Genomic DNA, 25259 nt, shown 5'->3' on the forward strand with positions numbered 1-25259 from the left:
GAAGTTGTCCTTGTGACGTTACATAAATGACCTATGGTGAACCCATGGTGGCTGTCAAACAGCGGAACGGGGCCTCCATTTTGTTTCAGGGGCCACAAGTGTGCTGTAGTTGGAACTTGGAGGAAACCCATCTCCTCGTTTTCATACGTTGTCGCCAACGTCCTTTTCCCCACCAACTGGAACAATGTGTCAGCCATGGCGTCGATGCAGTGCCACCAGGCTACAATCTCGGAGATGACGTCTCGCTTTAAACACTTTACTGTGTGTTGTAGTTTCCCTGTGAGGTCATGGCTCCCAACAGGCGATACCCAGAGTTAACGTACAGCGGGAACATGGCGCGCTAGCTTCTTCTCCAGCAATTTCTGCACATTTCTCGGTGTGGGGCGCACAGGAAGTGATACCATGGAGAAGTCGCTCGCTACGCTTCACACACACACACCGCGTGCCCCTCTGGGTGGGTGTCTGCTCAAAATGGAGGCAGTGCGTGATGCAGGCCTGCCTCTCCCCCACTCACTCATCACGCTGGAGTTTGGCTGCGGATATCGGCTCCGTGCTCTCCAGGTTGTGCCAGTCTCGTCTCATGGTTTTCTAATTTTGACGAGCTTGGACTTGGCTTTTAAAGGGGCCCCTTTTCTCTGTGCACTAGGTTTGGACTTTTTAGCCATACTGCACACGCCCGGGGGGATACGTGGCACTCTGGTGAGGCTCGCTTTAGTTAGAAAATGGCTTCCACTCACAAAATGGATCCAAACCCTCAAAGAGAAATGGAGCTCTCGCCAGTAGCTTTTGAATCATCAGGAGTGTTTTGTTTTTTACAGGGGAAGACATTAAATCTGAAAAGCACATCACCCCCCCCCCCTTTTTTTTTTTTCTTCAAACTAGGCCTACTGGCTGTATTTTGTAACAATATATTTAACAACAATATATTTAATATATTTAATTTGTCCACTTTTTCCTCAGTGTCGTTTGACATTTAGTTTAGGTGTAGTTTAGTACAGCCATGGTTAAATACTTCTGCACTAACATATTCCTTTCAGGAATCAACAAATTTGTCACCAGTTTTAATTCAAAGTCAGATTAAGTCCACGACTGCAGTCTTAATCACAGACAAACATCAGTCACAACAACCATTTATTGGAGTTTAGCTGAATTTAAAAACAAATGTTAAAGTGCTCAGTGTGCTTAGTGCCTTAGTTCACCTTAACTTAAACGTCACAATAGCCTTGGTGGGGTTTTGTCCTGAGATGGATAAGGCACAAAGGACACCTCCACCCAACCCCCACTTGTCCATTAAAGCCTCAGCTGTGATTAAGACCAGGAACTAAAACGTGGCTGTTTAAGATTCAAACATAATCTCGTGTTTTTGTTGTGTACCGTTAAAACAGACACCTTTACGCTTTATGGAAATTATTTTTTTAAACAGAATTGTTTGTTTGGCTGACGAGGTGAACATTGTTTTTATGAAGTCAAACCTCTAAAATCCAATTTTTCATTGTGTCAGAGTTAAAATATACTTTTTTTTAGTGTGTGGGGGGTTGTTACACTGTCTAGATAACTCTCAGCCGTCTCAGAGCGTCTGTCCTCTGTATTCAGTTTTCCATGAAAACTGTAATAGTGTCCTCCTGTGCTTACCTGGAGCTGAACCATCTAAATGAAAATGTGAGTAATTAGGTTGATGAAGTTTGCTGCTAACCACCAGATTCCTCCTACAAATCAACAAATGCCTTCCTTTGTACTCTGAAACTTTCTACAAACTGTATCACAAGACCCTGTCTGCAGTTACTCTTCCGTGTGTGTGTTTGTTGGAGGCAGAAGGGTTGATGGGCGGAGGTCAAATGCAGTAGAGGAACTGCAGGAGGAGGGGAACAGGCTAAGGAAATGTGAATGAGTAAATGTCTTCTGTTATTTCCTGCCACACTTGTAATGTGAGATCACTGCATTGCAGGTGATACAGTTGTTCTTCAAAATCACCCGGATGGACAAATGATGATGTTTGATTTTTGGAACTAACTTTGTGAAGACACAACTCAGAAACAGCCTGTCTGTATGAAACATTCTGCCCTCCAACCACATTCCAGTGGAAGTTCAGTTAGCTGCTGTGTGTCCATGATCGTCAGCAGCCGGCAAAAGACGAATTTCTGCCAGAGCTGAACCATCGCAGGAACCTCGTTCCACTTTGAACTGAAAGTTAAGATCATTTTTATTCAGAACGTTCTCTAATTACATTAATTACAACCTTTTAAGCGTGAGGTGAAAATACAAATTATTTTAATCTACTCACTGTTAAAAATCAAAACCATCAGTGTGTGTGTCTATGAAAGGCCACTCTGTGCCACTGAGCTACAACCCCAGCCTAACAAATGTGCGCGGGCCTAAAAGCTGCAGGTAAAGTGTTTGTTAGAGATGCAGTAACACGCTGTTGTCTCAGTGTTTTCATGGAAGCCTGAGGAGCAACCAGAGCAGCCCTTCAATGAGTGCTGCTGTCAGAATAAGGCAAGAAGTAAGAACATGGTTATTACTGTACACACACAAACCTCTGATACTGCATGAAGGCTTCAGTTTGCTGCAGAATCCACAAAATGAAGTTTTTATTCATCACTTAAAAAAACAAAATACACAATCACTGTTCTGAGAGGCTGCGAGGGCGTTTATGTCCAAAAAGTTTAAGAAGAAAAGTCGGACCTCTTGTCTTCTTCTTTGTGCCGGTATTAGGCCCAGTGCTCCTCCTTGCAGAGCCTGCAGGTAGGAAACATCTCGTGTTACTTCACTATCTTTGTGGAGAAAACGTGAAAAACAAAAAGACAAACAACAAGCTGAGAGGAACAGTCCTCATTACTGTAATGATGAGTTTGCTCAGGCAGGAAAAGTCAGGAGAAGAGAGGAGACCTTGTTCAAAATCAAATAATGAGGTCTGAGCTTTTATTTATTTATTTATTTGCCTTTCTTCAGAAATGAGCAACAGAGTTTGACAGCAATTCCCATTTTCTCTACAAAGTCAGCTAAATATGCTATGAAACATTTTTGCTATTCAATGTAAAGAGAGCACTCCCGTCTTTCATTCAAACTGTATAATAGTCATTTTGTTTATGTCACGTTTGAAGAGTTTCAGTTATGCTTCTTCCACCACTTCCTTCTTAGTGCCCTCTATCTCTGGGTTGCACAGAGCAAACATGCATGTCAGTCATGTGTTACTGCTCTTCCTGTCTGCAGTTCAAAACACATCTATGCAGATGATCTCCATGCTATCTGCTGCACACGCAGAGCCGGTGGAGGATGTGCTGCTGCTGCTGGATTAATGAGCTCCACCATCAGTGTGCACAGCCTGTACGTTAGTCCTGTTCATCTCGGCCTTTCTCCCCATTACTTCTGCCCCATATTGCTTTTTCATAATTATGACCTCAGACTTATTTTCCAGCTGCTCTGACCTCTGGCCTCGTTGCTGTTTGCTGTTGGCTGATTGGGACCATTACAGTGTAGGAAAGTTAGTCATGTGACCTGCTGGACAGCGAAGAGTCTTAATATGTAAATGTGGAAGTACCAGCATTCACACTCTGCACTGTTTGTGTGCACACAGTGGAGTGTAAGTATCTGCTCCATGTGCTTAAACAGCACAGATTTCTTCAGTGTAGTGAAAGCGATACAGATGTGAGCCAAGAGGCAGTTGTTTCATTCCAGATGTGCCTCTGCCACCTGCCAACACCTCTGTAATCTGGTCCAGAAACAAATGTTTGCACCTTTAAATATTTGTTTCTGACTGATCTATTCTGATTAGAATGCTTTATAATATCAGAAAATTAGAAATGAGAAAATGAAACAAGCATTCCGATGTTGGACGTTTAATCTGAAACTCCAGAGTAACTAAAGCACTCACAGAAATGAAAATGGGGGAAAGTACACTTTTTTAAATCCTTAGCACTAAAGTTGAGTACATAGTTATTTTCCACTGCTTCTATGAAGACCTGCTCTGGTGTTTTCATTTTTCTGCAGCAGCCTCAGAAGCGATCAGACAGAAAGGATATTTTGAAAGGACTTCGATGACCACTGGGCTCCCATCGTGACCGAAAGCTCCTCATCGGCTGCTAAATGGACCTGGAGGAAACATCCCTCTGCCAGTATTGTTTGCTTCAAGTTTTACCACAAGCACTGAGGGAGAAAAGAGACAAACAAATCAGCTGTATATATTTCTTTGCTATGTTGGTTTTTTCTATTTTAAAAAACAGTAGGTAGAAATGTAAGTAATGAAAAGTACTCAAGCAGAGTAGAGTCTGCATGTTTTTAAAAAGATGTTTGATGAAACGTGACAGGAATGTGAAAAAGGCTTCAGGGGAACTCATGGAAAATGTATAAAATGGGAAAGAAGGAGAAAGTGTCATTTATAACCTCATCACTTCTTGTTTTAATTTGATCGGTTTTAAGGAAGACAAAAATGACCACAGGAACACTTTTACTTCCTTAGTATTGCTGTAGATTCGATATATATCTGACTGCTCCGTGTGCAGTCAGACAAACAAAAAGTAAAAGTTGTTGAAAGCTACAAATAAAACAGAAAGGAGGAAACTGTCCTGAATGTCTCCTCGTGTTTTGAAGAGATCCACGTGGAACTGTGGAAAAAACAGTTTGAAGTTTTTCCTCTCATCAACTTATTTAGGAATGTTTCACGTTTTAGATCTGGAAGAAAATTTATGTTTTGTTTGTCTGCCTTGTTTTTGCAGTATCATTCAGTGGTGAAGGCCTCGTCCATGTTTTGAGATCCAACTATTTAAATTTTTGCTGTATCTGTGGATTTACCTAATAAAAAAAAATCTTGAAATCCCAGCAGGGTGGAATTGTCAAACCACATTCCTGGAGGAACCAGGACATTTGTTTAACTTTTTATTGTATTGTCTCTTTGCTCACTGGTCAGTGTAAAAAGAATGGAGAACAGGTCTTATTAGAAAGATACAACAATAAATGGTCAAAGAAAAACTACCAACCCGAGCTTATTGCAACCAAGTAAAAGTTCCACAAAAAAGTTGGGAAAAATTTATGCTCATGTTGAATAAAATGAGCCCGAATACACGTTTTCATTTACTAACTAGTATTGACAAAAAGGATAAATTCGAAGCTTTTTGGTCAATATTTACTCCACAAACCTTGTTTTTTAAATGTGTGTGTGTGTGTGTGTGTGTGTGTGTCATACAGATCATTTATAGTTCAGTCTCAGGAATCATTTCTACAACGTTTGATTTGTAGCGTGACGTTGCTGTCAATCTGATGCTTGTGGTTTTTGTCAAACATGGCAGACTTGATTATGAAAAAAACTACATATTTTTATCTGCCCAAATTGTGCAAAAATAACTAAAAATTAATATTTCAATATTCAGCGATACTGAAATAATATTTTGAAATTCTCACAATAGCAGGCTGTCAGTGTTTGCTTCCGTTTTTGGAGGTCGAATGTTAACTTTCAAACATGTTTAGGATTTTAAAACCAAATGAAACATCTTATGACACAATACTCTCACTTCCTGTGTCGACATGGAAACAGGATGTGCTGCCTGCCACTAAGAGAAGGATCATCATCGGGAGGATGACAAATCCTTTGTGTTCGAGTGAAATCCTGTTTCTTCGTTTCAAGGAAAAACAAACGCATGTATAATTATGTGGTAATGTGCAACTGATTTTATACAGGGCTGCAAACAAGCTGTGAAGAACAGAAACATGTATGTATGCGTACATACAAACGTATGCAAGTGTATTTGAAACTTTACGGAAATAATAAGTGAAATGACTGAAGATGCTGTGCATATGTCAAAGCAAGATTTACAGCAAACACTGTATTATCTGTGCACGGGGGACTGAATAAAGACTATTTCGTTGTGGAATGAATGAAAAATACAGACCTGTGCGTGCACACCGGAGCTGAAACACATCTGCACCGTGTGTATGTCTCACTGATGTCTGATGATGAAACTGTGGTAAAGTTTTTCTTGTTACCCGGCGGCTTTTTCCTGGGAAGTGTGCAGCTGCTATAAGCGATGTGAAGGATTGTATTTGTACAACCGAGCAGAGTGAGCTTTACAGAGTCAAACAAAGTTTTTCGGGAAAAGATTGTACAGAGGAAAACAGACGCGCATCAAACCCCAAAGTTAATGCAACTTAACTAACTTCGTTAAAGCTGAATGGGAAGCCGTGTGAATTCATGAGTAAACAGGATGTTGCCTGAGAGCACTTCACTGAAGCCTTTTCCACGTTTCTCGGGACAAAAAGGAACTCAAACGGGAAAACGAATTTCTACGTGAAATGAGATGAAAGCATTGATCACGAATCACAGCTCCGTGTGAATTAGCACGATCAAAAGCATCGCTTGTGTCCAAAACAGATGCAGCTCCACATTTTTACGATGAAACAACTAACTGCCTTTGGTCAAATAAAAAGAGACATTTAAATGGCTGGTTAGATTTTAGTTCATGTGAAATAGGTTAAACAGAGGGGAAAATGCGCGTTGATTTCAATCTTTTTCATTTAAGATGTGGAGTCCTCGTGCATCTCGGATCCTAGATCAAACAGCGTGTTGTCATTATGGTCGCACAGGATTGGATGACCGAATTAAAAAAAAAAGAAGAAGAAGAAGGGACTTTAACTGTTTGTGTATCGGACTCACCGGCTACGACCTCGATCAGAATAATAGTCTAATATCCCTCACGCGGTGGACAACGAGAAGACCCGGGGGCGAGACCTTTGAGCAAGCACACTAAATGGAGAGACGGGGGCTCCACTCTGAAGAACCCGCTGATTTGAAGAAACAAAAAAGCCATGACGACTGAATTACCCTGTCCACTGAAAACGAGGCGGGATAACGTAATAAGTACAATTTCATGAACGGAAATGGGCGTTTTTATTGAGCTGTAAACTCCTTGGAGTGGGCTATTGTTTGAAAATGTTGTGTTTACAATTAGCATGAAGTAGCATCAAGATTTAGAAGTCAGAAAAGAAAGCAGCACATGGATGTAGGCGGAACTATGTACTCTCTAAAACTGTTAGTCTTAGTTCAACTTCCTTTTTATCCTTATAAATCCTTTAGACAAGAATCTTCCCGCCTCATATGCTGTACGAACATTTCATTTTATTTTTTTAATCTCACACTGCCGCATTTAAATCTTGTCAATGAAGCCTAAAATGACATTAGCTTTGTGTTCTGCTTGTGATTTGAGGTTGCAAAGTAAAACAGCCCACAGTAAATTTGCCTGCATGCGGCTTCTGTCCTCTTCTCCGGCCTATTACCGCCACCAAGCGGCTGACTCAGGCCGCTGCACCGTGTCGTTAGGCCTGAAAGAGGAAGTCGAGGCCTTCAGCCGGGAGGCCTGTCGAGACGCAACAGTCTCAACCAAGTAACGCAGAAACGTAATTATTAGCCTGAAACAAAGTACTTAAAAAAAAACTTTTTTCTTCGTAAAACATATTTAAATAATGACTTTTGACTTTTTCATTTTTTTTAAACGGCCCTTTTCGGCGGTCATGTTTCTTCGTTATTAAACGGATTACTTATAGAAAAATTATCTAGATTATTATCACGCATTAAATAAGATTGTTTTATAGCATTTATAATATTTAATTTGTAACAACCAACTTATATTCAACGCACATTTCGATTTTTTTATTAAACAAACAAAGAAAAACACGTTTTTGAGTCGTTTAACGCAACAACACAGCTGCTAGTATTACACGCCCTGGTTCGTACATCATTGGCTGTCGGGGTCAGGTATGGCACACCGGTCTGTAGGTAAGTCAGCGAAAAGGGGACAATTTGGAGCCGTTTATACACGGGAGTCGGATCCACCGAGGCCCACACACGCTGAAAAATCCGAGCCTGGCCATCGAAACGGCAAACGATTTTTCATCAGTGACCAGCGTCCACATGGAGCAAACGCTCCATCCACTGACGAGTGGAAATTAATTCACTGCCACCCGCGCCGGAGTGTCGCGCAGCGGCGAAGTTCACAGGCTACAGGAGGTCCGACAAGGACGCGCGACCGGCTCATTCACTACTTCAGCACAGAGAATACAATGCGCGTTCCCGGCATGTGCACACAGTCTTATATACTATATGGACTGATCAGACTTAAACTGACGACACCTGCAGACCTTAGACTGACATAATAAATCAAATCATTCCCCTCATTATAAATATTTAATCTCTTACCGTAAGGTTTCCCGGGTTTCCGATTGATCACGTTAATGATTGTGATTATTCGATTAAAAGACGTCGCTGCAGTGTAAACGCCCACGTCTTTGTTGTACAACTTTAGCCTACTTTCACGACCAAGGCATTTAATTACTCTCCATTTAAATAGTCTACCTCCCCCCTTTTGTTTTTAGAGTTCAGTATATTAATTTTTTTTTTTACAAATTCCTCCAAGTAACGTAACGTCCTTCCATCCCAGTACAGCGGTCTCTTATCACGTGGCTGCAGTCCTGACTGACTGGATCCTTTAAGATATAATACATGCTAACGCTAGAGAGACAGCTTTTACCCACAAAAAGCTAAATGCAAACATCCTAAAGTGCCCATTGCTTCATATGAGGCAAACATGAGGTTTGAAGCACCTTACCATTCAATGATTTTCTTTTCTTATACTTATCAGACTAACATTCAAGCTGCACTGTGCCGTTTGTTTTCACATTCATGTGGGAAGAAAAGTTCATCACCTGGATGTATTTGACATCAAATCCTAGTATGAATTTGGACAAGAATGACTTGGAATATTGAACTGTTATATGAAAATTCACAGATTTAGCATAAGGACTTTCTGACAAAGTCAAAAAGTCTTTGTGGGAAAACCTTTGTGGCTTAACTGTTAAACTACAGACACTTACCTGAAGACCATTTGTCATGTGATCATGTCCATGCAGAAGACCAGGCATCTTCATCTGATCAGCCATTCATTCGAAAAGTTCACTTTTATTTGGATTAAAATATAAATCAGTGCTTTGGGTGCATTTCAGCCAGTGATGTGATGTGATGAGCAAACAGATGTGTAGCTCACATCTGTTTGTTTTGCTCTCATTTTATCCCCCAAAATTCAGAAAATAAACACGTAGAATCCAAAAACCCATCGTTAAAAAGTTTACGGAGGTCACAGAACGAGAGAAATGAAGTGCCGTTTTTCCACGGAGGTCTTTAGAATTGGAATAACATCCCCCTGCTGGGCATTACAAAGAGCACAGGTTTAACCTCTGAATATTTCAAACATAAAAATCCACCTAAATGCCACATAATCATTTAAATTAACCCACATCTTGCAAATATACACACCCGTGGATAGGTCGCTAAGAAAACACAGCGGACTGGACTGATGTTAAATAGCAGCACACCACTACTACCTCATTTACATCACAGGTCCGATTCCTCGGGTCCCATTTTGCTCATGTGTGGACTATGATGATAACGATGAAGAGATGCGTTTCTCCCACAGGATAAACTTACTTATTCTGCAATTGTAGCTACATCACCGTCTTCAGCAGGGGTTGGCATTTCTGTGAGACAGAATTTAATACTTTCCAAAACTTCAGGCAACTTTTAGACTGTAAAGTGGAGCGTGACCAGTGTGATCGTGATCTCTCAACACCTGCTGTTGAGCAAAGCAGAAATTCTACTTCCAAGTCAAATATTTACATCTATGTCCTCTCTGTGAGAAGAGCAGCACTGATGGTGATAATAATAAAACATTTTATTTGTATAGCACTTTTCTAAATACTCAAAGACACTTTACAAGGATAGAGAAAGCAACAATGAAAACATATGAATAAAAATAGAAACAACTTTAAAAAGAGAAAATACAATGTCAGTAGAACTGTGGGTATTTCAATGAACACCATGTTAGCGAGAGATAATCTAACAGAACTACATACTGGAGCCATTATTTCACTGTCAGATTGGACTAAATTCTTATTAACTTGGCCAGAGGTGATTGGCTGCTTACTGAAATCTAAGCTTTAACTAAACCCTGGGAGTAGTGAGAGTCAGGCGGTGTCTTGTGTGTGTTTGATTTTTCCCTACAGGAGCTGGAGGTGTGTGGGAGCCAGGCCCGGTGTGACTGCTAAGTCACTGGTGATGGCATGAGTGAGTGGTGGTGGGAGGGGGTGCGATGTAAGGCAATGTCACATCTTTACAGCAGACACAGCTCTCGGTAGAGGGGTGGAAGTGAGACAGTGATAATTATACAGCACTTCTTCAAATGCCTCAAAGTGAAAGGAACAAACCTCGTAACAGTCAGTTTGGAACAAAAGGGATGGAGACTCGCTCTGTTATCTTCTAGATTCGATTCCCAGCCAACATATTATTAAAACTACAATAACCACAAACCACCAGTCAGATGCAAGTTTAGAAAAAATGTGAGCTTTCAGTTGTGTGTTAAAAGAACAGCGCCCCCGACTGTCCTTGTTCGGTGGCTTCAGTCTCCACAGCACACCTGAGCCGAACGGGCAGGAACAGGGAGAAATGGGTTTTTTGCAGAAATGTTTCTTTTGTGGTCCTTGCTGAGAGAACGGAATTCATTACACCCCCTAACGCACAATATACACAATGTTCGTTCTGGAGCTCGTCCGAGGGGAGGGTGAAAAAAAAAATACAAAGAAACTGTTCATGTTTCCCCCGTCCATACTTTTCCAGAAACCTCATTGGACGAAAAATAAAATAAAAGGGTGTTATGTTAAAAACCTTTAACAATTATTTTTACAACTTGGCGCCAGGAATCCATTATCATGGGTTTGGAACACACTCTTAATAAAAATAGGCTTCATTTAACATACGGAAAAGGTGGTGGGGAGACACTACTCATAATGGGAAGGATAAATATTTCATAACTAGGGTGGTAGAGGAGGATGAGGGAGATAAATTCTTAGTGAGGACAGATTAGGAGACAGACATTTTAACTTATATCCAGTACATGGCATAGATCATACATGAGGGTCAAGGCAACACATCGTTTTAAACCTAACTACTCAGTAATCAATCTCAACTAGTTCTCAACGGTGCCCTCCCCCAATCCCAAACAACGTTCCAGAGGAGGACTGAAGGAAAAGGCAGGCGTCCGGCAGTCGTCCGTCCTTGACGCTGGATCTGAGAGGGTCGGGGTGGAGAAGGAGGGTGCGTGGTCATAGATGTGACGCGAACAGGGAGGTGTTGGTTCCCCAGGTGTCTCATTGGTTGTAGAGGGAGCGCTGTTCCCAGGGCATGGCCTGGATGGTGCGTGGCACGGGGGAGGGCTTGAGTGTGGGCGCTCCGTTCGGATGAAGGGAGTGGCCGATGGGGTTGATGGTGGTGAGAGGTCGCTGGGGGGCAGAGAGAAAGTGTCCTGGTGCTTCGGCTGGAGAGGGAGGTGGAGAGACAAAGAATTGTGTCACTGGTGCAGATAAAGAGTTGGTGGATAAAATAAAACGACAGTCATGAATAATGCAGTGGATGGACGAGGAGAAGGTAAAAGGAAAAAAGTCACAGCGATGCATGAACAGTGGAAAAAGCTGCTGCAAGGGCACAAAACACACAATGCAATGGTGGTGCAAAGCTGCAACACAACACCTGACTGCTGTGATATATATTGTACCTTCTTACTCAAGTGGAATTAAACCATCAGGGCACAGTAACTCGTACTGAGAGGTAAACTCCATTTTTCACTTGCTGAGGGAATGTGCACGAGTGGACGCGCTACACAGAAGGAGCTGACATTACCTGCCTGCCAGGTAATGTCAGCTCCTCCTGACGTTACCTGGCGAGCAACGTTTCCTAACTGATTTAATGACTAGAGTTTAGTTTTTGGTCGACAGTGTTTCTAGTTTTCGTTAGCTTCCACACTTACTGTTTATTTTAGTTTACCATTGAAAAATCTTTGGTTATTTCACTGCTTTCCTTCATCAACACTCTCACAGGTGGTATCAGAACAAGAGCCAGTGTTAAATAAACTTCACAGTCAGTCCTGTTGATGTTATTGTTTTTACAAACAGCGTGTTGAAACAGTCGACCACTCTATGAAAGACTAAGCCTGGACAATCTAATAAAATAATGGCACCAAAGTGGAATGTTGGTTAGAAGAAGGCTCTGGGTTCAAATCCTACAGTCTTCAGCAAGCTTTCTCATTTCTTTAGACAATATGACAAATTATAGCAGCATAAATATATTGTAAATACTCCAATCTTATTTGTATGCCTTGTTTAGAAGAACTAGTCAAAATATTTACCAGATAGAAGGCATTTATTCTTTTAATCATATACTACTCCATAGAAGGAAAACCTTTAAATTAACTGGATGATTATTAATTCTGAGACATAAAGAACTTTTCTGTTTTCATTTACAAGAGGAGCCTTATGGAAGCAAGCACATTTATTAATAGAGCCACTGGTTCTTTATCATCAGCTAAGAAACACTGGTTTTCTCTGGAACAAGGGTGTACGAGGATTTGTTCTCTTTAATGTAATTTAATCATGCACTGTTTAAATTTAAGACAAGCCAGTTTTTATTTCTTCTTTTAAAAATTCTGAGCTGCTGCTCAGTGGGGCTTAAACTTGAACTTCTAGCCACTAAAGCAGCACCGCTGAGCAGCTGACAGAGAAGATGTAGCACTGTACTGCTTTTAAAAGGTTTTCTACACAATGACCTAACAAAACTGTGTTTTTACACTGATTTTTCTGCCTTTTATTCACAGGTCCTGTCTGTCTGACCTGGAGCGTGTTCCTCCAGGGTTTTTAGAAGTGTTTGCAATTACGACAGATCTATGTTGCAGATGTCCAACTTTTTTTTAACTTAGTTTTGGACTGCTGTATGAACATGGATGTCAGAGAGAAGTTAATAAATATGTTTCAGTATGTGATGGTGTAAAGCCTAAAATACAACATGGAAACGTGCAACACAAGCTCACAGGGTGACTGGTGTGAAAGAGCAGAAGGCACAGCCCCAGGTTACTAATGTTAGAGAGCCTCATACCGCCAGTGAAGATCCACAGGTCACAGCCCACGACAAAGGATCACCTTAGCAGCCACATTTTAGCCTTTCTTTGCTGGCTGACTAATTGAAAAATGAAATTCCTACCATAATTGCAGGCCGTTAGTAATAAACATCCTTCTTATGAAATGTCTTTATTTGATTCAATACAATGATAAAGGTTTAAATTAAAACCAGGACTGCTGCTCAGATGGGCTTATCAGCTGACTACAAAGGACATGGAAGAAGATCCATCAGCATTAAACTGGTTTTATTGCGTACAACCAAGCAATGACTGAAGCCCTTTATTGCTGTATTGTTACAGCATTACTGTAAAGACCAAGTTAACACTAACATGTAGTATAATAATACACTATATACAGTGAATCACTGCCTGTGTACGTAAGGTTACAGACTGTGAAACTACCTGGATTCTTTTAATAATTTTCCTTAAATTAGAAAGCTTAGAATTTTACATCCTAACCTAAGTTACAAGTGACCACGTTGAGCAGAGGGTCAGCTAAAGGTCAGCTCTAAATCACACCCTGTACAGTTATGAAGGGGGAAGCTATTCACAGATGCCCAAATCATTTTTGTACCATGCTGTAAACTTGTTCATTTCATTTCTGAAGTTGAGCGTTCTAACACGGGACTCACTCATCGTTGGCACGATGAGAACTTCTTCCTGTTACCCAGTAATAAACTCTAAAAGCCTACAGTTGTTCTCTTCAGACAGCGCTTTAAGATCCAGCGTGGGTCACAGATTTGCCACTGAAGAACTTCCACAGTGGGAACACTTCACAGAGAGTGGACACTGAAGGGGAGCATCTTGAAGTCTGGCTCAGTGATAGCTGTGCGCAGTTCTGCTTTTAAGCTACAACCAACAAAGCTGAAAATGACACGTACAGTTAACTGACACTAATTTGGCGTTGTGCAGACAGACTCGCCAGTCTGCTGGTCCGCTTCACTTTGCAAAGAGGAAGCCACGAACTTGCCACCTTTATCATAACAGAAACTCATTTCTGTCTCTTAGAGATGAAACTGTTTCCTAATAGCAACAGAAAATGTTTCTCTGTGACTTTGTCAAGAGTTAGAAAGACCTGTGAGGAGAAGCTCCTGGTAGAGAGAGCATTATAGCACTAGTCTCTCTCTCCTGGCGTTATTAGGTAAGATAGAGGAAAGGCAGCTAGCCAGCAGAAAGCAAACAGCGAGTGTGTGGCGGTGCTCTCTCATACCATGGGGTTGGCGCTCAGCCTAGTGTATCCCGAGCTCATCTCCTTTACCTCAGGCACCAGGGGCTGAAGAAGGGAGTAGGAGGAGGACGGGGTAGCGTTGGACGAGGAGACATGTTTATTGGAGGACGAGCTCCTCATGTTCTGCTGGCTGCCCTGAGAGGACACCGAGCTGGGGCGGCCCTGCTGAGACACAAAGAAAGCTCGACGTAAACTCCAACAACAACAGAGCTACGAAGAAACAATCGTTCACCAGAGCTCCTCCTGACAATACCTGGTGGGGGTCAGGCACAGGCTGACTAGCCACGCCCCCACCCTGCCCTCCTTGGGACATTGGTGAGACGCAGTGAGAGGGGAGAGGTTCCGGCTGGCCATGTCCGCCATGCGGTTGCATCATGGAGTTAGCATTATTCTGCTGCTGCTGTTGCTGTTGTTGTTGTTGTTGTTGCTGGCGACGAGGTGTAGCTGAGAAGTTGGAGCGACGACCGCCGGACTGGATGGAAGCAAGGGTAGGAGAGAAGACACAAGAAAGGGTGATTTTACCTGTCGTTAGACACGCTGATAAACAGAAGAGGTGACAGATGAATGTGATGTTACTGTCGAGGTTCGTCTCAAACCTCTTGTGCTGTTCAGACCTAATTCTTCCACATCTATCTCACACCTTTCACTGCCCTGTCTAAACCTATTAATATGATGAAGATGAAGTGGTAAAGTTACACACACATACCCACGCACGCAAAAACATATACACACACACACACGCACACACTCAAACAGAAATCCAGTATTTCTATTAAGGTTGCCGCTCCTAAAACGGGACAGTCGACTCCAATCTCGTCTCTGTCATTTAATCATGGAAGACACCGTCGTCTCATCGTGCCGTCCTCCAACCCCGACAGCGTCAGGATTTCTGCTGACATTAATTTAAACCTAACATGCTCTCTGACGTTTTCCCTGAGCAGCACATAAACACCTCTCAACCATACCTTTGCCTCCTCACACCTCTAACAAAACGAGGTATTTTATGGGAATTTGTGGTTGGTTGATTCTTTCTGTCTGTTTTACTACCTTCTCATCTTTGTGGATATCTCTCATATTTACTTTTGTCTACTGTTATACAAAGCAGTGACATGGCAGTGAAAACGAATGCGAATGTATGAGACGCGGGTAGTATTAAAGTATGTTTGAGTATTTAGAAATACAGACACTAATGTGTTTTTAATAATGAGATATTAAAATGTAGCATTGGGATTCTGTGTTGTGCCACCATGGCAACAGTAAGTACAAACAAAGTAACTGTTGCACTGAATTTAGCCCAGCTGATAAAGGTGAGCCAGTCAGGAACAAAGCTGAACAAAGCTGTGTGACTTCAGCCCGCTGACGTCCGCTGCTCCAGCAGCTGTCTTCAGCTTTAACAGCCAGATGTTTCCTGAGCTGCTGATTTTCTAATCAGTAACAGAAATTTAAATCGACATGACTGAGCTTGTCTGAAAGCTTAATGTAGCCTGTGCTAAATTACAGTATGGGCTACATACAAAATATTCAAAATATGGCTTTCCACAGCAGAAAAACCACACGTGTAATCAATACATTACGAGCTGCAAAGCACTAGAGATCAATGTACTGATATTGTGTTTTCACAAACTCTCAGATTCAGTCCATTTAAACCAAAGTCTGGACAGTGTTTGACTTTGATGCTACTCATTTGTGCAAACAAACAGTTACAATTCCAGGTGTGGACCAAAACAGCCACAGCGCGACCCTTTGGTGGTCTCAGCCCTGTTCCAACAAACTCTAGAACAGCGATGTTGCCTTGATGGTGAAAACATGATCGGACCTCAACCCAACTACTAGTTATGGTAGCTGGATGCAGCAGATGTCCAGTACACTTTTGCCTTAAATAATGCCCATTAAGTAAATTAGGAGCTATCCACTAGTCCACAATTCAACACCCAACTTCCTGTTTTTACTTGTGTCTGCACAGACCTCAGACATATCTGGCAGACTGAACATCCTGATGTGGTTTGTAGTCACACATTTTGGTTCGCCTGCTGTTTTCTGTGTATGAAAAGAAACCAAACCGTGGGAAAACGCTACAAGTACACAAACATATCAACTGATTCAGACCAAAGTAAATAAACCACAGGTCTGAGAACAGCAAAATTAGGAGTTGTTTAAAATAATAATTTAGCTCATGGCCTCTTTTGGTATCAATATTTTTTTTGTTTCCTTAATTTCTTTTCTGCAGTTTCCAGGACTGATACTGGCTGATGCTTGTTATAATCTGCTGATACGTCGCTGCATCCCTACAAGCAATGCACACTTCAAGCAGAGATACTGCTCAATATTCACCATTCATCAAACGGCTGTGCAAAGCTGGGGTAGACTTGTGGATGTGTTAGCTCTACCTGACAGGGTTTGCACTGGATCTCATTTTTGCTTGGTGGTTTTGTTTTAAAGAAGATGACTGCAGTAGTCTTTACTGTTCCATACTTGTGCTGTTTTTTCAGTTACCGCTGATCTCACAGCTCTACAAAAAGGTCAAAAGGTTTGCTAAGTAAACTGACACCAACTCTACTTAAATATGGTCAAAGAAGTATTGTTACACACCTGCACGCCAAAATAAGTGGAAAAAAGTGGAACCCATAAGGCTGTGCCTGCTGGTCACCGTCTCTACTTTTGATTGAAGTTGGATTGCGATGTGTCCCATGACTAAGGTTTAGTTTGAGAGTTCGAACATTGATGCTAGTACTAGCTGAAGTTACCCACTTTGCCCACCTCGCACTCCATCTCCAATATCAGCAGTCAAGTGTTAGGAAAAAAGGACTTGAGTATTTCTGTTATGAGATTTTAGATGTTATAGTCAACAGCAAGCTCCAAATATGGAATCCAAAAGTGTAGAGTATACGGTCTGTGAAGACAGCGCCCAGGAAAAAGATCCGATCCTAAAAAGAACATTGTGATGGTTTTTATACTAAAGAGCCGCGCGTACATTAGAGGCAGGCTGCATCAGGAATTCGATCCTGGCCATCATGTCTAAAATGCCCGTATGCGCTGCTTCTCCCTGAAACTGCCGATTCTGCCTCACACGCCACATTCACACACATGCTCACTCACGCTCACACCAACCTGGTTTTTGGCCGCGGCGCTGCAGCGGTGCTGGGCCAGGTCCAGCATGGTTCGGTAGCTCTTAAAGCAGGACGGGCAGTTGAATCGGTTCTTATGAACCAACCCCATGCACACACAGACACACACAGACACACACATATAAGTTTGGATTACTGTACTTGTTAGGAAAATCAGCTGAAATGTATTCATTCTCTGTCATCTGAGCCCTGAGCCTTTCCCTAATCTCAGCCTAAACCTAGTCTAACCCTAGTGCCGCGGCACACTTCCACTACCAGGATGACTGGATAAACATTCTCCCAAGCAGGTCAGTGGAGTGAGGAAGGAAAACACAGTACAAACTACACTGTATTACATGCACACACACTTCAGTGTAGAAAAAGTCCTAGCCATACACATCAACATCCATACATGCCAGTGTTTCCACTAATATACATATACAGTGGAACCCTGACTTACGAAATTAATTCGTCTTTCGTAAGTCGAAGCACCCATCGCGCCTTTTGAGTGAATGATAGGCTATAGGCTAACTGCTAACTGCAACAACAATACGTTGTTCAAGTGGAACAGCGAAGCGCAAGTACGAAAGCCAAGGGGTTGTCACATGAATCGGAAGGCATTGTGGGTATTCTGGGCTCAGCCAATCAGAGCCAGCGGATTTCGTTATGCGGGCATTTTGCCGTAACGTGGGCAGAAATATTGCCGTTAACTGCCTTCATAACTTGAATTTTTCGTTAAATGGGGTATTCGTAAGTCGAGGTTCCACTGTACATACATATATTATTATATATATATATATATATATATATATATATATATATTATTGATCCCCACCTCTGTTCCAGCAAAATCAACGAAACGTCTTTACAAGAAAAACACATTTTCTGAAATATCAAAGTCTTCTTTTACTCTTCACTTCAAATATTCACCCAATGCAAAACTGGTGTGACACAACAGATAAAGCGTCAGTAGCTAAAATGAGTGCATCCCTAATGTTAAAGATTAACAGCTGTAAAATGAGTGATGAACAACATAACATACGTTATGTTTGATTAGACATCAAGTGTGTTTTTTGTCTGTTCAGGAGCATCTCTATCGAGCTCTATAGCTACTTGAACATAAGGGGAGTAAGGGGTAATGCCAGGTAACGGAAAAAAAATGATATAAATGATCTTTCATATTATTCTTTATGTTTTATTAAAAAAGATACTAGCTTTGTTAGCAAACTGTAAGCTACAGCATACCAAAGCTACAAGTCAGGATCTCCCTGCCACTGCTTCATCATTTGAGTCTTTTAATCAATCCTTTTCAAGTTCCCTAACATGAAGCACAACACTAAGTTGCAAGATTACCCTTTAAGAGATTAGCTAATGAGTGTGATGTTATTCCACAAACTAGTTACTGGGAACAGCTGGTTTACTAATGTGTATTTTATGTGCATAGTAAAGCTGGGAGTTTGTAACAGAGGACCCAGCAGATACAATCAGGTTGGCTTACATGGAGCTCACATTACATCAGTGCATTGAGCTAGCAGGGTCTGGCTTTTTCACTCTTATGCAGGTACACTTACTTTTAGGACCAACTAAAAGGTAAGCTGTAATAACTGTTAGTTTTTCTGATGATGGTATAGCATTTTATCATGAAAGTGATCACACAGAACAGCTTTGTATTGATGTGCAGTGTCCCTTATAGCAGTGGTCCCCAACCCCCGGCCCACAGACCGGTACCGGTCCATAAGTCGTTTGGTACCAGGCCGCATGAGTTGAGGCTCGGGTGGGAAATGTATGGTTTTCAGGGTTTTTATCGTTTTTAGCATTATTTTGTTATAGTTTTTAGCGTTAACTCGGTTCCCTGGGTCTTTTCCCGTGTGTTATGAATGAATCTTCTTCTTTTTTGGTACTGGTATTGGTTTTATTTTGTTGTATTTATCCACGACACCTTAAAGGCCGGTCCATGAAAATATTGTCAGACATAAACCGGTCTGTGGTCCAAAAAAGGTTGGGGACCGCTGGTTTATAGTTAAGAGGACAAATGGACCCAAAATGCACAACTTCCACAACACATCAACACAAGGGTCAAAGGTTAATTTGTAACCAGTCTGTGTATTCATTAATTCATGCTAGGAAAAAAGAGAAAGCAGACTTCCCTTTAATGATATTCTATATTGCTCTAATTGTGTAATTACTTTACCACTGAAAATAATCCCTAACGAACTACATTTCCTCCTGTGAGTAAAGTTAAACAACTACGATACCCAGGTGTTTCAGGAAAACACTGATCCTTTTTCTTTTAGATCACGCTGTAGAATAGACACACTCATCAGTGGGATGTGTTTTTGTAGCAAAACAAGTCACATTTAAACGCAGCTGCATTTTACATTTCTTTCAAATACAACACAAAAAACCGCTTCGAGAGAACTACAGTGTTAGTCACATCAGTTAAGCCCACATTATCACCAGAAACGGCAACCGTCTCGTCACAGACCTACCTGGTTGGACGCAGCAGCGCTACAGCGATGCTGAGCCAGCTCTAACATGGTTCTGTAGCTCTTGCAGCAGGAGGGACAGTCAAAGCGGTTGGGCCCATCGTCGTGGATCCTCTGATGGTTACGGAGGTACCGGGCCAGGCGAAAGGCCTTCCCGCACAGGTCGCACATGTAGCGCTTCTGACCGTGGATTCGCATGTGGTTGCGCAAGGACATGTAGTTGGTGTAGGGCTTACTGCAAAAGTCGCACCTGAGTTTTGGAGTTGAAAATGGCGTGAACATTAGTAACAAGGAAAGGAGTAGAACATTTCATGCCTTTATGCAAACAAGCCTCACGTCCCAACCTGAAGTCTCCGGTCTTGTGGGTGAGTTTGTGGTTCAGCAGGGAGCTGGCGTGTTTGTAGGCGCAGCTGCACAGGTCGCAGACGTACGGCCTCTCGTCTGATTCCATGTCGTCTGACACTGTTGTTGCTGGTGGCGGCGGCGCCGGTGCTGGTGCTTGGGACTCCATAGAGAGCCTGGAGCTGGAGAGCGACGCTGAGGAAAGGCTGGAGCTGGAGAGCGATGCTGAGGAGAGGCTGGAGGTGGAGAGAGCTGCTGAGGATGAAGGAAGCTGATCGCACCAGCTGATCGTTGAACTTGGCTGTGACAGAAATATAAAGGAAATGTTAACACTAACTACATTCATACATTAAAGAAGAATGAAGAAAAACTCCTCAACAGCGATGCAAAAGACGCATCGATAGGTGCAAACACTTGATTGCAGTTACTGCTACCAAGGTGCAACCATTGACTGTGAATTACTTTCTTATACAGGGCGAGGTTTTCTTCCCTTAAATGAATTCATTATGCAAAAAATTAAATCTTTAAGGGGTTAAACACTTGTTCATAGCACTGGATATTCTTGATATTTAATTCAGCATTGACTGTTAGCTGCTCTATCTTTCTGAAAACTTGAAACACCTGACAAACCTGCACATGCAGCTGCCTGGTGTGATATGTGGATATCTGGGATGACAGATAGTTCTGAGACAAAGCTTTACACAAGAAAATTGCTAGGAATACAATTCCAGCCAATCAGAGCACAGATCTGACATAGCTTCAGTACCTAGTGGGAACATCTAGACACTTCAAATAAAGGGTATAGCACTTCTTAAATATTTATTAATATGTATTAAACTTAAACAACATTTAATTACATTTGCATTAAATGACAGCTAACGACTCTTATTATGTATTTAATACATATAATTTTACTCTTTCACACGTACGCATCTTCATGTAAGTTCAATCAGTATGTTGAGAGTAAATTCTGAAAAACTACTGCAGTACCACATGTAGAACTACACTGTGGGCATAGAAACATTAGAACCAAACAGACACACAGCTTCTGTGGAGACACTAAAAACTCAAAATCCTCAGGTCATTCATTAGACTGACACCAAGCATAGAGCAGAATGGAGTAATGAGATAAATCAATGCTTGTGATGCTTTGACAATTCAAACACAGGCCTAATATCAGCCTCTAATGTGTATCCCTAAATAAGATGTGATCTATCAATGGGAGTCTCTGTTTATCTGTTGTGCCACATCAAGTTTTCCTTGCCCCCTGCCACAAAGGGGTAATTAAAGAAAAAAACAAAGCACACACATGACGGCAGCAAAATGGTGATTTTAATGCTCAGTATCACTATGATCATTCTTACAGCTAGTGCATCCTCCAAAAATTCACTATGTTAGTTGTAAGAATCTGAGATGAACACCAGAACTGTCTGCTAGTGTGACAACTTGTTTTCTCGGCCCCAGAGTGACTAAAACATCAGGACAAACACAGAAATGTAAACATTAAACTTCCATATTTGGCACTACATGTTTGAGATGCTACGTGACAACACACCAGCAAGCGTTTTATTGTTTTTACATATCAACTCCTAAGGAGCATCTGTGGAAGAGTATACACTGTGAGACAAATATCATGCTGGTGTGTCCACTTTACACTGTTGGACACTAAGGGAGAGAGGGAAGGAATACAGAGTGACACACGGCATAACGGCTTCCACAAGTCACAAATCACAACAGATGCCTTGGACCCCAAAGCTACGGGACGCTATGAGAGCTACAGTGAACTCAGATGCAACGGTTCATAGCCCCGCAGGCCGTCCCACAGACTATTATGCTTCGATTCTAAAGATTAAAGTGTGGTTGTGGTCGCTGATAATCTGTCGGAGACTGAATGAAGTGCAGTCCTCCGCGGGGCGTCTTCCGCTCCCGTTTCCTGCGAGGTAGCCAGCCGTGTTTACTTTGCGCTGCTCGCTAACAATATTGTAGGCCTGATACATGTAAAACTGGTTCCACTGTCCAGAAATGCACGCTTGTGTTTGGTCTTACACCAAAGACAGGTTAACGTGTGGAGGTGTACACATTTAAACTATTTTTCCAGTCTTGTCATAATGTGCAAAGACTGCTGCTGGCTAAACGTACTCGGCTTTGACTGAGACAGTGTTGTGAGAAGTTAGCTTAACCGCAGTGCTTAGCTGCTCCATCATTATTTTCCTAGCAGGTAGTCACTTGGTGTTTCTCTTTCCAAGACAGCAATGACAGCATGCGTGGACATAAACGTCCAATTTCGCCAAACCGTTTGTGGAGTTGTAACAGAAACGAAATTCAAAAGGAACGAGTTATTAGCCACTTAGCTCTGCAGCTATGAGTCAAACTAGGCCAGAAACCGCTCAGCATGACGTTAGCCGAATGCTAACGAAGCTGCTCTGTGACACAGCCTGCAGCTTCAGCTCACCCACAGACACTCAACCAAAAACCACGTGTAACAGAGAGGCTGCGCTAAATGCTTAGCTGTAAAATTGTCGTTCCACTAGTTATTTGGTGCAGCTATTTCTACCCATGGTCGCTAGCTAACAGTGATGGCAGCTGCTGGCTTTCTTACTCCGGAGTCGTTGGGGTCCTTTTTCCAGAACAATTGAGAGCAGTGGCCGAAAGACTCTGTCGATGTAACATAGTTCACCCCGTTTCTATCTTGGAAGTCTCCATGTGTGCTGCTGGTATTTGTCCGAGCGTACATCGTCGGTTTTCAGATTTTCGACTATGTTTTATTTTTTTTAAGCTGAAAAGAAACAGGGCCGCTTTGTCGGGATCTTCTTCCGAAAAGAAAAATATTGTTTCTGTGAAATGAGCGTTTTGGCGGCGGATATATCAAAGCGTATAGAGCATTACTGCCGCCTCCTGGACCGGAGTATGACAGCGAAATGAACGCATAGACACTAAATTTCACCCAAAGCTTCATATTTCTTTGCAATGGTTTTTAAGACTAAGCGAGCAGTTTATTTACACATCGGATGCTGACGAAAATCTTTACCATAATACAGTGTGTGTAATTTTTTGAGAACAAAATGACCCAACAGCTGCCAAAACAATATCATCAACTCTTTGAGAACTGGTTTTATAATTACATGAGAAATACTTTTTATGTGTTTCCTTGAATTTTTTTGAGTAATAACATGACAGTATTTCATTTAAGGTAATTAACTTATTTACTAAAACTAACAGAGCCACACTAAATTTTACCTTCGCATGTAAATGGTCCAAGTTACAGGCCTACGAAGTATGTGTTAAAATTTGCTGTATTTTTTCCAGTAATTTTGATCCCTCATTGTTTAAATAGGAAAACAACACCCATTTAATATATATACAATTTTTTAAGGGGTTCTGCTATTGAAACTCCAACGTAAATAAGACCTAATAATATTAATGCCAAACTTAAGAATAAATCCTGTTAAGTTATTTAGATATGGTGACTTAATTGCAGCTTTCACAGAGCTTAAATATGCTTTCATGTGACCAGTTCCTGTATGTAAAAATGAGGGCTAAAAAGAAAATGAATACCCAAAAGGAATCAAATTTCAACGCTGTAACGTGGGGACAAACACCCAGTTATTAATTCACATGACTTCATTAAACATATTAAAGTGACTGTATGTATGTCCCAACTGAGGTTGGACAGAATTCCTATCATTCTGTGTACAACATGAAATCACACCTGCATTAACATATTTGTTACTTTGTACCCAGTAACAAGACAAAAAAACTACGAATAAGCAACCAGGACCAACTTTGTGGTGCTAAGCGAATGGATTTTATTTACACATCTAGTCACCCATTGCTCCATGTGTGGTACAAAAATAAAAGAAATCAATGTGAACATGTGAATTTTGACAGAACAAGAATGTTTACACCCTATTTTAAAATCATTGTTCCAGGTATATATACTTTGCCTACGAAACAAGTGTGTTACTATATCACATGCTATGTGATTTCATAGTTGGGCTACAGTGCACAACCCGATTTTAAAGGCGCCCCATGGAGTTTTCTTGTAATCTATATTCTATGCAAAGAACATCATTAGTTCAAGCTGTTAAAATCCTCGAGCTTCACCACGTGTCACATGTATTCATTTCCTTGCAAAGCTAAATAGAATTTCCTGAACCTGAATATTTTCATATTTGGTGAGAAAATTTGGAATAAGCTCAGATCAGAACAGCACGGTACGATCTGGACTTGCAGTTTTTATGGTGTGCGCACATTTCTACACATCTATTAATAAATGCGTGTTACAGTTCTGGATTCATAGATACACATGCTAATTTGGCTGATATACAAGTACATGTAAGCCATCCAGCTCTGCAGTATGATGCTCTTCATCTACTAGATTATTTGTGGAAAACACAAATGATTTGGCACATAATTCTGTCCATTGGCGCCTTTAAATATCTCTATTGTGAAAAGTCTTCAGAAAGCAAAGGCTTCATGTAGTTACTGACATTAACATTTGGAACTACTACTGAAAACCGATATAAAAGCATATGGTTCAATGTAAACATTCGGCTGTGTTCAAACAGCTAAATTAAAGGGTTAGAAACGCAATCAAATGATCACAAGAACTGAAAAGTTGAGTGTCACCAGAAAGGCTTACATCAGCGTTCATGTACTGTGTAGCTATCTACAATCTCTACAGAACAACTACAGGGTGGGCCATTTATATGGATACACCGTAATAACATGGGAATGGTTGGTGATATTAAAGTCCTGTTTGTGGCACATTAGTATATGTGAGGGGGCAAACTCCTCAAGATGGGTGGTGACCATGGTGGCCATTTAGAAGTCGGCCATCTTGGATACAACTTTTGTTTTTTCAATAGGAAGAGGGCCATGTGACACATCAAACTTATTGGTAATGTCACAAGAAAAACAATGGTGTCCTTGGTTTCAACGTAACTTTATTCTTTCATGAGTTATTTACAAGTTTCTCTTTGTTCACAGCCATTGACATGTCGAAGAGGTTAACACGTGAGGAGCGGATCGAAATTGTGTTGATATCTGGTGAACGCAGTAACCAGGTCATTGCAGCAGATTTCAATGCAAGACACCCTACGAGACCACCCATCTCCCA

The 25259-nt window shown here is 41.5% G+C and overlaps 1 protein-coding gene across 4 annotated transcripts; it reads right to left on the minus strand.

Annotated features, from left to right (window-relative positions):
* Nucleotides 1-9689: 9689 nt before the first annotated feature.
* On the minus strand, nucleotides 9690-22986 carry LOC102075819 (zinc finger protein 646). Of its 4 annotated transcripts, none has more exons than XM_005468616.4 (7): nucleotides 22740-22986; nucleotides 20143-20441; nucleotides 19802-20048; nucleotides 17317-17406; nucleotides 14462-14680; nucleotides 14239-14373; nucleotides 9690-11348 (listed from the first exon to the last, which is right to left on the minus strand). In XM_005468616.4, the coding sequence occupies exons 1-7, from the start codon at nucleotides 22872-22874 to the stop codon at nucleotides 11001-11003; spliced, it is 1473 nt and encodes a 490-aa protein (XP_005468673.2). In that variant the 5' UTR covers nucleotides 22875-22986; the 3' UTR covers nucleotides 9690-11000. The 4 variants fall into 4 exon arrangements, with proteins under 4 accessions (XP_005468673.2, XP_005468672.2, XP_005468671.2 ...); XM_005468615.4 differs by having other exon boundaries at nucleotides 14191-14370; nucleotides 22740-22985; XM_005468614.4 differs by having other exon boundaries at nucleotides 14191-14373; nucleotides 22740-22985.
* Between the last annotated feature and the right edge of the window lie 2273 nt (nucleotides 22987-25259).

The sequence above is a fragment of the Oreochromis niloticus genome, linkage group LG4 (genome assembly GCF_001858045.2).
Source record: "Oreochromis niloticus isolate F11D_XX linkage group LG4, O_niloticus_UMD_NMBU, whole genome shotgun sequence".
In the NCBI taxonomy this organism is placed as follows: Eukaryota; Metazoa; Chordata; class Actinopteri; order Cichliformes; family Cichlidae; genus Oreochromis; species Oreochromis niloticus.

Excerpts from the sequence above, each read along its gene's own strand:
- LOC102075819 (XM_005468614.4), bottom strand. The coding sequence starts at position 22,874 with ATGTACGCTCGGACAAATACCAGCAGCACACATGGAGACTTCCAAGAT. Across the intron at positions 20,049-20,142 it reads CACAAGACCGGAGACTTCAG|GTGCGACTTTTGCAGTAAGC; the intron begins GTTGGGACGTGA and ends TCCAAAACTCAG. Across the intron at positions 14,681-17,316 it reads GCGCCGCGGCCAAAAACCAG|TCCGGCGGTCGTCGCTCCAA; the intron begins GTTGGTGTGAGC and ends GCTTCCATCCAG.